Raw genomic sequence first — 14,284 nt, forward strand, 5'->3', positions numbered from 1 at the left:
ATTAATTAATATAGTGTTAGCTTAATGTGAACTCAATGTTTTTATTTACATTTAAATATGAAAATAATAATTAAATTTATATCAACTTTTATATTATGTAGTTAAAAAAAAATTGTATTTTTGTATTAGGTACAGTTATGTAGTATTGGTATAACTATTACTTTAATAATTATCATAATTTAATGGTTTACATTATTTGCATGTGACTTGCATTACATAATTTTATTTGATTCTAATCAAGTTAAATACCAATTTTGAATTTTTAAACATGGCAATAAATGTTATTTATGACACTAGTACAGTGATACAATATGCCAATATAATAATATATTTATTTATATAATATTGATAATTGGAAATAGGTAATATAATATAATATTATACATCGATACCATCTAATACGTTTAATGTTTATTACATTAATTGTCTATTTATTGCTATTGTTGTATGAAAATTATAGACACTAGGTAGGATAAAATATTAAAATAATTTCAGTCGTATTTATTTTTATTTAATAAATGACACGATGAATTCAAATTAACATAACAAATGTATGAAAAGTTGTGAAAGTACAAAACATTAACAAGCAGTATATCTACATCATAAGTATAATATACTTTATAAAAAAAAGTTTTAAAGTATTACGAACACCTAACTAATAGAGTTCGTACGTCCTGACGCAAATCGAGGATAGTGAACGATTTAATACTTCTTGTATCCGCTGCTGCCGGAGTAGCTTGTCGACGGTGGTCCGTACGAGGAACTGATGCCTGACGATGAACTGTATCCGCTGCCGGACTGGATACTGGAGTAATCGGACGAAGCCGACGAGTAGGATGGAGCGGGTGCGCTATAAGACGACGACGAGTATGATGGAGCGGAGGCGCTGTAAGACGCGGAAGAGTATGATGGAGCGGAGGCGCTGTAAGACGCGGAAGAGTATGATGGAGCGGAGGCGCTGTAAGACGCGGAAGAGTATGATGGAGCGGAGGCGCTGTAAGACGCGGAAGAGTATGATGGGGCTGGTGCGCTGTAAGACGCTGATGAGTATGATGGAGCGGAGGCGCTGTACGACGCTGATGAATATGATGGAACGGAGGCGCTGTAAGACGCAGAAGAGTAAGACGGTGCGGCGGCGCTGTACGACTCAGAAGCGTAAGACGGTGAGCTCAAAGCGATGCTAGCTGCTGGTGCGGCATAAGATTCAGATGCGTAAGCTGGGGCGGAGGCGATGCCAATTGCTGGGGCGGAGGCAATGCCGATTGCTGGGGCTGGAGCGGCGACGGCGTAAGTTGCTGGTGCTGGAGCGGCGACGGCGTACGAGACTGGAGCTGGTGCGACGACTGGGGTCGGGACGGAGTATGGGACAGCTTGTTGGATTTCTACTGGGTACGGTTGTGGCACTGAGTATGGCACTGGTCTGCTAACGGGGACTGGGACTGGGTGTGGTACACTGACTGGAACGGCCCTGGGAACGTCGACTGGGTATGGTTTGTTCACGGTGACGGGCACTGGATGAGGTACGCTGACGGGGACGGCTCTGGGTACAGACACTGGCACGGGTTGTGCGACCGGCACGGGCACGTGGCGGGTCACTGGGACGGCGTATGGCTGTGGTACGGACACGGACACGACGTGGTTGGAAGTACTGACTCTGGTTGGCACGGCAGAAGCGGCTGAGATACTACCATAACCGAAAGACGGCGCTGCAGCTATTCCGTAACCGGAAGAAGCGGCGTAACCGAGACCGATCGGGGCGGAGTATCCGAGACCAGCTGAAGAACCGTATCCGAGTCCAGCGGAGGAAGCGTATCCAAGACCGATCGGGGCAGAGTATGCGACACTAGCTGGGGCGGCGTATCCGTAGCTCGAGGGAGCGGCATATGAGTGGCTGATGGGGGAGGCGAGGCCGATGCCCGGCGAGTATGAGGGCAAACCGGAGCCGTATCCGGACAGACCGGAGCCGTATCCGGACAGACCGGAGAATCCGTACGACGAAACACCTAAGCTCCTCTTGTTGGTCTGTTTGTTATCGGTTTTTGCATCCTCAGCGAAACAGTGAGCTATTAAAGCCAAACCGACAACACAAGCCTGTAGTGGAAAAAAAAATGTTAAGTATAATCAACCGATAGCAATGGTCCACACAAACTTAAACGTATTAAAAATCGATATAAAAAAAAAAAAAAAAAAGAGCTCGTATTAAACTATCGACCGCGGATTATTGGGAATTGTAAATTTAATAAATACGATTAGGTTTTACTAAGTTTATTTTTTTGCGGTGCACAACTTACCTTGAAGAATTTCATGATGATGGTTATGATGGTATCTGTATGATTTCCACTGATACAACTGATACCAAACAGTGGTTCGCTAGGGTTTTTATAATTCTGCTGAGATACCGGTACTGTTTTTTCATTACTCCCCTCTGACTTAGTTAATCGTCCGTAATCATCCATATGACACTTTCTCCGCGACAAGAATATGCGCACACACCGTAGTTACGTCATGGTGGGGTGGTCAGTTTAGAACAGGACCAGTTTTCGCGATTATAGTCATTGCATTTCGAAGATGTCACCCGGCTGTATCCGAAATTGTGTAACCGATGTATTTCAATGGTAATATTCGTATAACATACTATACGTATATTGTACCCACGTCCATGTCTGTCTGACGAGTTTGGCAACAATTTCACATTTTTTTTCTCAGCCTAGTATATACGTTTATGTGTAGGTACATCTTTATAATGTGTTAATACGAAATTAGTATGTTCAGAAATTTTAATAATGTTATTAGCTGAGTAAATATGTAATGATTGATACAATAACACGTGAATTAATAATTGGTTGATGAGTGGTAAATAGAAAGAGCGAAATTCGAATTACCTTATGTTAAGTAAAACAATTTTAGTTTCATTTTTAACAACACTAAATTCATATTTATAGGTAAGTAATAGATGATATAAAGCGATTTTTATGAAATGCATAGTAAACGCAAATACCTACTCATTTTCCTTGGGATGTACTATGTTTTTGGGAATATTTTTTTTTACTTAATTTAAATTTATTGCAAGACAAAATTTTTGAAAACAAAATTATATTTTTACTATTTTTTTTTTCTTATGAAATTTATTTTTAAGAAGAATATTTTTCTGAAAATTTTAATAAATGCGTATAAATTGGATTTGAAACTAACTATCAATTTTATGAATCAACTTAAATATATTTTAATCTTAGTATAATATTGAAATTTCAAACAAAAAAAAACTGTTCTACTTTGTAGTATGAAATTAAAAATGTATGCTCATTTAAAAAGTAAAAACTTAAAAATTGTAATGAAATTACAAAAAATAATGTTTTTTATTAACTAAATTATCTTTAAAATGTATTTATTTTGAGGCAGAAAAATTGAAAATTCTGTAAAATGTAACATTCTAATTATAAATTATAATATATTTTTGATTTACACCTTTTAAATATTTAAAAAATAATCATCAAATCCTTGATCAAATATTCCAATTATGATAAGGTTTATATTATAAATTAATATCATACTCGATTGTTCAATATTTTTTTAAACACAAAAATAAAATAATTATGCCTGATTTCCTATGATAATTTACATAATTTGTTTAATACTTACCTAAATCTTATGTACTCATCTCAAATACTTTATTATTTAGGTAGGTATACGAACGTCGTACATAATATAAACTTTAATAACTGTTCAATGTTCATGATTTACAAAAATGTAAAATTGTCACATAAGACTTATTTATATAGCTTATAAAAATTGTAATATTTTATTAATTATTATTAATTATATGAAACTACAATAATGTATAGATAAATTATACCTAATTTAAAGTAGATATTAAATATATTGACAGATAAACACTATAAGGTTTAAAAATATAAGCATTTTTTTTTTTTTAATTACCTGAATATGTATAATATATAATATTAATTAAAATATATCAGTCCTTAAAATATCTAAATTTTTATACTTCGTCCATAGTCCCGAATCGGCCAAATCTAAATAGTAAATCAATGCTCTAAAAACTAGCTCCAATGCTTGTGGATTTCTTTAATCAAAAAACGCATAATATAAAATTAAATAATAATATGTATTAATATACTATTTTGTAATTATTGTGAAAAAAGTTAAATTTTTATTAATTAATTAATATAAGTATTAATTTACTAAAAAAAAAAAAATTGATTTAATTTACTCTTATAAATTATTATTTATTAGCATATCGTATTATATATTATTATATTATAATCTTTTGATTTATACAAATAAATCAATGATTTTAAATAGTGCTGTAATATTTTACCATAATAAATACTGTTTAAAGTACACTTTTAAATTTTGTACTACACACAACTTTAGGTGCTGAAATTTGTATAATATCATAGTTTCTAGTCCAACTATTTGAATCGATATTGTTATTCATTTATTACATATTACATAGATTGATAGATCGATAGACGATTTCTAATGTTACACTTTTAATGTCCTCTATGGTCGAAACAATCAAGTTCTAGCAATTCCGGTCGGAAAAATATAAGTATAAACAAATAGAAAAAAAGTCATATATTTTGTAATCTATATTTCCGGTCTGTTGACTTATACATAAAGTAATATTATATAAAAACTAGAGAGTGGACTCTTATAAGTTGTCGTGTGATGTGTCAACGTAATAATATAATATAAGAACAGTTATTTCCAAATATGTAGTAAGACTAACACAAGATCAGCAACTAAAATTAAATATTAATTACATTATTTTTTATAAATATTAATCGAATATGAGTATCTACCTATTTGGAATGCTAAAACCTTAACAAGCTACACCGAGAAAGACTTAAATGTGCTCTTATTATCATTCTTTTCTTTAAACTTTAGATTTTCTTAGTTATCCTTTATGTTTCTTGGCCGAAGAAAAAAACAATGTTCAATATAAATAACATTTAAATCGATATTCTTATTTTGTTAGTTTTATATTATTTTACATTGTTTACCAACTTTAGCATGATATATTATATGTGTATATACAAACAAGCTACAGCATACCTTAAATGTATCAATTGACTAAGTATAAAAATATTAAATTGTAGCAAAAAAAATTTTTTTTTAATTCAATACAAGTTTTAATTTTAAAATAAATATACTTATATCAAGATTGTTTTACTTTAAGTATTACTAGTTTGCATGTAGGTATGATATATATTTATAAAGTACTCAGATAGTTTATATTATATTTTAATAAGACTGATATTTTATTTCGGAATTTTATTCAAATATTATAAATTAATAGAACTCGCAAAGCTTAAAAATTTTTAGTCCATAATTATTATACCGCCTTCTGTTTACTAGAAAACCTAGTTAAATAGATTTTTTAACAAAATATATTCTCGTAATTTATCGTTGGATATACAAAAAAAACAAGGCACATCAATATGTATTTTTTTATTCGGAAGTAGTTATACATTTTAATTAAGTAAATACATGTTTTTTTTTTTTAGAAACTCAGAATTGTCTTTGCTCGTCTATATTAACGTATACCTAAATTAATAAATTGTAAATCTTATAATATATTATGACATTATGTATAATTTTTTGTCTACAATTTAGTTCAAAATATGATAATTTTTATTTATAGAAAGTCATAATATAAATGGATTTTCTTGTTTTTTTTTTTTCATGAAATAACATATTCTTCAATCAAATTTCATCAATAACTTGTTTCGATAAAAATTAGAAGTTGTAAATACACTGTATGGGGTAATTCCATTTCTTAGAAAATATTATTAAAACATATTTATAATTTATTTAATTTTTTATAACTAAATCCACTATTATTTAATATTTTAAATTGTATGTACCTATACCCAAGGAATCTGATTATTTTAGAAATAAAACAATTTATCTTTGTTTTTAAATTTTTTTAAAAAACTCCATTTATGCTGTGACATATTCAACAGCCATTCCTCTTTTTAAAAGACAAACTAAATTTGTAATATTTATGATCATAAAAAAAGTTGTCTAAAATAACTTTTTAGTTATTCTATTTGCTCTGACTAACATATTAAGTTCTAGACAAAGAAATACTTTTTAGAATTACTATGACCCTATAAAGTGAATATTTCGTTATACTTGTATTTTAAGTTGGTACCTATATATTTTAACTATTTTATTTAAAAAAAAAAAAATGAATGAATGATATTTTATATGTATACCATAAAATATTTAATAGAAATTGAAAAACATAGAATAAAATGGTTAAATATAAATAATTAAATAAGTTATCCATCGTATTTTTTCCCAATAAAATTACGAGTACTTGTATGTTATGAAAAACATAGTCGATAGAAATATTCCGAATATGGTCAGTTGATGTCAATTTGTCTGTTAATATCGTCTGACGTGAACATGGTTATTGTAATATTCTAGACAAGTACAGTTTTTTTTGTTATGTAAATTAAGTTAAAAACGCCTTATTTAATAATAAATAAATTAATAATTTTTAATTTTTTAATAAAAAATAAAATATTTTTAAGAGCCTATTTTAGAATTTTGGCATATTTTTAGAGCATATATTATAATTTCTTAGGGCATAAATGCTAAAATGTATACATATTTTAAGATTTCTTAGAGCACGAAGTCCTTAGTTCTAGACTTATTTTTTATATTATAAAAATTACAAACCTATTAAAAAAATATATACATATAATTTTTATTATAATTTTCAAATTCTAATGTGCTAATCAGTAAATATTATACAGATGTTTATAACTCTTACAATTATTGTTATTGTAATAAACAATAGTTAATAGATATTGTCATTGATTACTATAACAATAGTATTTATAATAAATTATATTAGGTAGTATTTAATATCCTATATTATATATTTCAATTTTCAGTATTTACTATTTTAAAACATAGGTACTAGTTTGCGGCGGTTGTCGTCTCATATGCCCCTGCTCGTAACGGATGTCGTTGAAGTTGTTTCCCTATTATGTAATCTCAAGGATTCCCAAGAATATGTTACATATGCTATTATATTTTGCCTTTTTTATCATTGTATTATAATAAATGATGTAATTATATTACATTGATTCATTCTGCGGTGATTTTAAAAACTACTTTAACTCTATTCTATTTCATTTACAAGCAAGTAACTATTGGGACATGTCAAAAACATATGCTTTTTTGTATCCGATTGTCAATTGTTAATGATTATACAGTTTTATTTCGAAAGTTCAATTCGTATCTGTTATTAAATTTTTAGTAAATATTGATTTTTATTAATTAATTAAAAACAAGTAAAATTATTATTATTATTGTTAGATTTTTTTTTAACTATTTAAATCATTAAAATAAATTAAATTAAAATTGTCGATAAAGTTGGTAGAAACGTTATAAGGGTATTTATATTATTAAAATACACATACTATTTTCAAATAATGTATACATATAATTAGTTATACACCTTTTTGTGTTAGCTATAACTTGTACCTAAATGCTATACTTACTGTTTGTCCAATTTAAATGTTATACAAATATAAGGTACCTGCATAAAAATATTGATGAATGAAATTAAAATGTAAGCTAAATAATTATCCAATATTTTTTCTAAGTTCATCTTACGGAAAACAAGAATCTAATTTTAGGTAGATACATTTTGTGTTTATATTTTAAATTATTTATATTTTTTACACTAATTAAAAAGATATTTAAAAAAAAGTTAGTGTTTTATAGTGATACAAACTTCTTTTTTTCCAACGAAAACAAACATTGCAACTTAACATATTTTTAAGCAGATGTTTTTTTTTTTTAAATATCGATGTTCTTAAAAATTCGAGTCAACATTTTTTAAATTATTTTAATGTACTTATATCCTAACATAAAGATAATAGTAGGTACTTAAAAATGGATTTACAAAAATATAAAATATGTAATGAAAATATTGTTATGAATCTAGTATTTAATATATTTTATTATATTCAAATAATTTTTACAAATTATTAAGTGTTCAAATCATCTTGACCCTATATTTTCTAAATATCTAAGCCCTTTATCATGGACTTCTGATCTTTTACGTGCTAAATTAAATATTTAAAAAACGCGACTCAATATATATTAACATAATATATATATTTATAAAAATATTATCGAGTAAATATTTTATTCAATACTTTTGAAAAAAATTAAATTTTTCATTAATCTATCATTAATTATATTTTTTATAATTTTTTTATCTCATGTATTGAGATTATTATTATTTTAAATTGAATTATAAACATAACTTATTTATTTTATTTTTAATTAATATATTTGATGATTCAGACAATTTTTTAGACAAAGTCACCGAGGCAATATCGTTTTAAATTATGGGAGTTTAGTGAAAGCGTAACTATTAACGAGATTTATTGAAAACTTCACTAAACTAAAATAACAAATAGTGATGACCTTTATAACTTATTATTTACCAAGATTTTAAATTAAACTGGTTTCAAGAGTATTACAATTTACAATTAATATGTTTAAAACATAATAAATTATATTTGTTTTAACTTTAAAAATAAAACAATAAGTAGTTTATTCACTTAGATTATAATTTGACTAATGTTAACTTCTAAGTAAGTTTGAAAATTACTACTTTTTTGTATTATATTAAAAAATAGATTTTTGCTTATTTATGAAAAAACCTTATTTAAATATACATCTTTTAATAGAACTAATAACAATAAAGGTATTCAATAAGAGTATAATGCATACAATATATATAATATATACTAGTAGATACTTGGTACCTAATGGCTACTACAAGAATAACGATTTGGAAATTTAATAAGACAAAGTCATATTTAAAAGTGAATATTTTAAATATATATTTTATTACGTAGAATACTAAACAATAGACATTATGTATAATATGTTGCAGTATATTGTACTGTGTATACAATGATATTAAAATAATTAAAGAAAATATGTAATTTTCTAGTACCTACCTATCTACCTATTGGATGTAGGCTATGTAAAATGTTTTAAAGTTATTCTTCAAAATATTTATTTAAAATGGAAAAATAAATCAAAATTTGAATCTGATGAGTGAAGACTGATTATTCTTAATATTAATCAATAATAGCTATGAAATTAATCATTTTGAATATCGATAAATTTTATTCAACAAATCGTAACTAGTGAGATCAAACAGATTCAAATGTGAAACAATTTAAGATATTAAATTTTATTTTGAATATTTTTGTATAGATATTTTTAGCGTTGTACTTTACGCTTTATGTAACTATTTTTTGTATTTATAATTGTATGCGATGGTATTTTTATGCATTGTACTAGGTTTATTAGTCTAATATAATATTAATTACATTTTTTAGTTAAACATTTTAAATAAACCATACAATAATTTTTGATTTTTCTATTTAATATAAATAATTATATCAATATATATTATTATTGATATTTAATATTTTTAAATTTTACTCATGGATACCTACTTAATTTGTTTAAAGTACCTATACTCAATGATTTCTTATATAAGTATACATGTAAACGTATATGTAGTTAATTTTAAAAAAAATTAATTTAAACTGAATCATGAATTTATATTTAAAATATTAATTTTTAGTTTAAGTTAAAGGAATTTAACTTTTAAGTCAAAGGAATTGAATCTGTCATGGTCATTACATTTTTATTGTAGTATGTATTTTCTAATTATTAGTTATCGTTATACAATGTAGGAAATATTTAATTTTCAGTGTTTAGTAAGTACCCGACATGGTAACACAATAACAAGAAGAAAAATGAACTGATTATATTGAATGAGATAAGAAATATGTATTGCTTAGTGAAAATGTATGTAAAATATAGGTATATAATATATATGATGGTTTTATTTTAATGAAATTAAATATTAATAATTTCGGTAAAAAATTTGAAAAAGTTGTTTTTTTAAATTTCAAGTCAGAGACATTCAATAAATTAATAATTCTTTATCGGTTAGAATTTGTAATAGCTCCTGTAATAAGAAAGTATAATAGACATTAAACTAAAGTGATTGTACAATTTGAATGCAGTTTATATAGATAGCTACCAAAGTAGTCGCATTTGATCAGAACAGGACTCATATAATCCTATAAATAATGTTAAATACCGATTAAATTTTCATGACAAATTTTATACATTAAATACTTGAATGTGAAATGTGTTAATTGAAAGTGTAATTTGCACGACCTAGTTGAAGATTATCATTATGTTTATTTTTATCGTATCCTGCTAATAATTATTACATTTATGGATAATATTTAAAATTAATCTTAAAAATCAAAACTATAAAAGTATCTGATACTTAGTGCCTAGGTGTTAAATGTACAATTTCGCACAGTAAGTCACTGTAATGAATATGTTAAATTTGAATTTAGTGAAAAATCATGGCACTCAAAAACGAATGTATCTACCGTCTAGTACCTACTGAGCGAAGACGAGTTTATCGGACATTCAAATTATCACTGTATCAACCTACTCCATAATCGTATATTTCTTAAGATATTTTATTATATATTTATATTGCTATTAGAAATTTATTTTTCTGTTACCTAGTAACACGAGTACGATAATTAAAACTGATTTTAATCCAAAACAAATTGCATATAATAGTATAATATTATAGCATAATATAAACAAAAATCGTCTGTGGAAAAATCGTCATTAAATTTATAAATTAAATTCTAATTTCAATTTTTTTTAAATTTTAGTAAAACAAATTAAAAATTATAATTGTTTTAAGTTTAAAATGTTTCAGTTAAAATTTTAACTATGTAAAAATAATAATTTTTAAATCTTGAAATAAAGTTGACGTTTTTGTATAATTTGTTTAGCCCGACTTAGAAAATATAATATACAGCTATTATGAAAAGATGAGAGGACAAAAACATCTTTTACTTTTCATGTAATTGGGCATTACATTTACAGTAGGTATAAAATAACAATTTGACAGTGATTTTCGTTAAGTACCATTATAGATTGTTTTTTGGAATCAAGTTAGAAAATTATAAGCCAAATCAAACATGTATGTAGACTTGTACTATTAAATTTTCCTTCAATTATAGTCAGTGTACTGTATAATAAAATCATAATTGATAATTTTAAATTGTTAAAATCCACGTTTTTATGATTTGAATGTACAAATAGGTAGGTACTTAAAAATACAGGATACAAATCTAAAAAAGTGTATATCATTTTATCCTCGGGCACGATTAGCGATGCCTAGGATATAATATTAATAGTTATTATAGTAAATATTTATATATAAAATAATTTATTTTCGGTCGTGAACTTAATAAAATTCAAATTTTACAAATAGAAATCAATCTTTTTGAAGCCACGTACAGGGGTTATATAAAATAACATAATATTATAATTATAACTTATAATTTATTATATATAAAATAATCTATACCTACACATTAAAATAGGTATAAAAGGCAATTAATTACAAACGGTTATTGATAACACGACGCGACGGTGGAGCATCATGAACGGGCGAGCAAATAATATTATAAATAATAATAATGATGATGATGAATTGTGTAGCGTATAAAAACACCATCAGTGGTGGATCGCGTAACTGCTGCTAAAGCCGTAACCATGGTCGTGACCGAAGTCGTAGGTACCGTAACCATGGCCGTGGTGTTCCTTGACGTAGACGGGCAAGTGCTGTTGTACGTACACCGGATAGGGCACAGGATGGGCAACCGGGATCTTGACGGGTACTTTGACCGGATATGGCACAGGACGGTCTACGGGCACCGGGACATGTTTCTCGATGTGCACGGGATATGGCACGGGTTTCTCGACGGCTACTGGGTATGGCACGTGTTTCTCGACTGGAACGACAATCGGTCGATCAACGATGACTGGCACCTCTTTGGTGACGTGCACAGAGCTGATGTGTCCATAGCTGTGGTCCGAACCTAACAGACCGTAGTTGGACAGACCGTCCCATTCGCTGTGTCCGCCGTATCCATAGCCCAAACCCCAGAGACCTCGTTTGCCTTGCTTCTTTTCTGTTGGCTTCTCGGCGGCGGCGGCGGCCTTCACGGCATCGGCGCAGACTAAGGACGCGCCGACACTCACCAACAATATCGAAATCTGCGTCAGTAAACACAAACCGTACATTACAACATTTTTTATGAATTTATACAATACAATCATATTATATTAATAGCATACATAGTTAGAGAGATTGAAAAATAAATTTTTTCGTACAGCACAATTTATATTGAAATTTGCATTACTATGAAGCACCCCCCCCCCCCTCTTCACAACACTATAAAATGCATTTAAACGAAACACGTAAACATGAATGAGTTATGGTTTCCATATGAATAATATAGAGTACCTTATTGATTTATATAAACACAGTTAACATTATAAAATACTAAACAACCAAAAATTGACTACACATGGTAACTATTAATCGTAATAAAACCTTACGGTTAAAGTCACTACAGTTTTTCCCATATGCAGTTGATTGCTACTAGATTTATCAGTGAAAAAGACGAAATACCCAAGTATTGTGAAAATTCGAATTTTGCCTGATTTTGACTTTTGCCAGTAATCTCTATATATTATGCAGAAAGGGTATTTTTACAATTTCGAAATATATTAATATATATAAATTAATCAAATATCAATAAAAAATTAAATGAAGAAAAAAAACTGTGAAAAACAGTTACAAGTTTTTAATTTGGTATAATTAATTATAATACCCACTTAGTATTTCGTATTGTACACAGTGTGTTGTTTTAAACACAGCTTTAGTCTTTGCCGCCTACATATAGTTACATTACTCGACTGCAGTATAAAATACTAACACTCGATTACTCGAATAACTTATATAACATTGTGTACAAGAGTTTAACTTAATATTTATTAATTTATTATATTAACAATAACATAGTAAGTGAATGGTTAATATTTTTAAATTTTGTATTGAACGATAGTAAAAACTATATTACAAAATAATATACGTTTGGTGTGTAAGACATTAAGACCATTTTTATAATAATATACTAATAGTGCAGATTTAAAAATTTCGATTATAATTTATAATATTTTTTATTAAGCTTAGGGGACTTCTAGGCTCTATAATTTAGATGTTTTTTTTTTTATATAGTTTAATAAAAACTAGAGAATATAGTTCTATTTTGGATCAAAAAATCTAAATCTAAAATTGTATTTTAAAAATATTATATCATAATATTTATAAATTTTCTATTTTTTAGTGATTTTTTTTTTAATTATTCTGTAAAAAAAAAAATTGATCATAAAATTAGAAATTCCTATATTACACTATCATTGCAAAATATTTATCAAATACTGTGTGCTTTTCCCGGTGAAAAGCTTCGCATTTATTATATAATATATCTATATTGACATTATTTACACATTTTTATAAATAAAATTTCAATAATTCCATTTTAATAAAATTGGTTCAAGTGCACATTTTGTTTTGGGTAATTTTTGTTGCATATTTGTGAACTAATAATCTATTCTAAGATCCCGAATCTACAGTTGTTCTATTCCGTACTTACCCAGAATTGCTGCATGTTTGAGTTGTTTTCACCGCGTGCTTCAATAGGCGTAGTACACGAAACCTAGTCGTGGCTTCGGGGATTTGGTTATAGCAATGTTGTGTGCTTCAGGTATACCTCGCACTGGTCGGTGGATCTTGTGTGGTCCAAATCGGTCGAGCAATATCCATTTTATACGGACACGTCGAGGCCTCGAAAACGGCAAACGGCGTATCTGGGTGGGGGCGATGTATCGTGTGTGTACGATACAATATCGTGTGCACCTCCACTACGCCGGTGTACTTAACTGCAGTCCAAGGGACATTTCCCAACACGCGTGCGGGGCCGTTCACCGCGCGCTCCCGGTTGACCTCTGCCGGGGCGCTTCGGTCTCTTTCAGCGCGCGGCCCCGCCATTGTTACTTCACGGTTCGTTCTCACTCACCCAGATTGCATCATCGCCCTCCGACGAACACGATATCACGCCCGTGCTATTATTGTCATTATCATCCTATTATACACTATATGCATACAGCTGGTATACTGCAAGCTGCAACACGCCTCTGTGGAAAAATATTTACTCATATATAGGCCTATGAACATGCACATACACATGCAAGCGCCTTTAAGCACAGACCGACATCGCTGCTGTGCATATCATGCATGCGAGTATTATTACTT

At 28.4% G+C, this 14,284-nt stretch overlaps 1 protein-coding gene across 1 annotated transcript; it reads right to left on the minus strand.

The window, feature by feature from the left end:
• Positions 1 to 489: 489 nt before the first annotated feature.
• LOC112599405 (BCL-6 corepressor-like protein 1) lies at positions 490 to 13,774 on the minus strand. The gene is made up of 4 exons (XM_025346308.1): positions 13,626 to 13,774; positions 11,653 to 12,180; positions 2,292 to 2,462; positions 490 to 2,091 (listed from the first exon to the last, which is right to left on the minus strand). The coding sequence occupies exons 1-4, from the start codon at positions 13,638 to 13,640 to the stop codon at positions 703 to 705; spliced, it is 2,103 nt and encodes a 700-aa protein (XP_025202093.1). The 5' UTR covers positions 13,641 to 13,774; the 3' UTR covers positions 490 to 702.
• Between the last annotated feature and the right edge of the window lie 510 nt (positions 13,775 to 14,284).

Source organism: Melanaphis sacchari, unplaced genomic scaffold (assembly GCF_002803265.2).
Source record: "Melanaphis sacchari strain LSU unplaced genomic scaffold, SCAv2.0 Contig50_pilon_pilon, whole genome shotgun sequence".
NCBI classification, from domain to species: domain Eukaryota; kingdom Metazoa; phylum Arthropoda; class Insecta; order Hemiptera; family Aphididae; genus Melanaphis; species Melanaphis sacchari.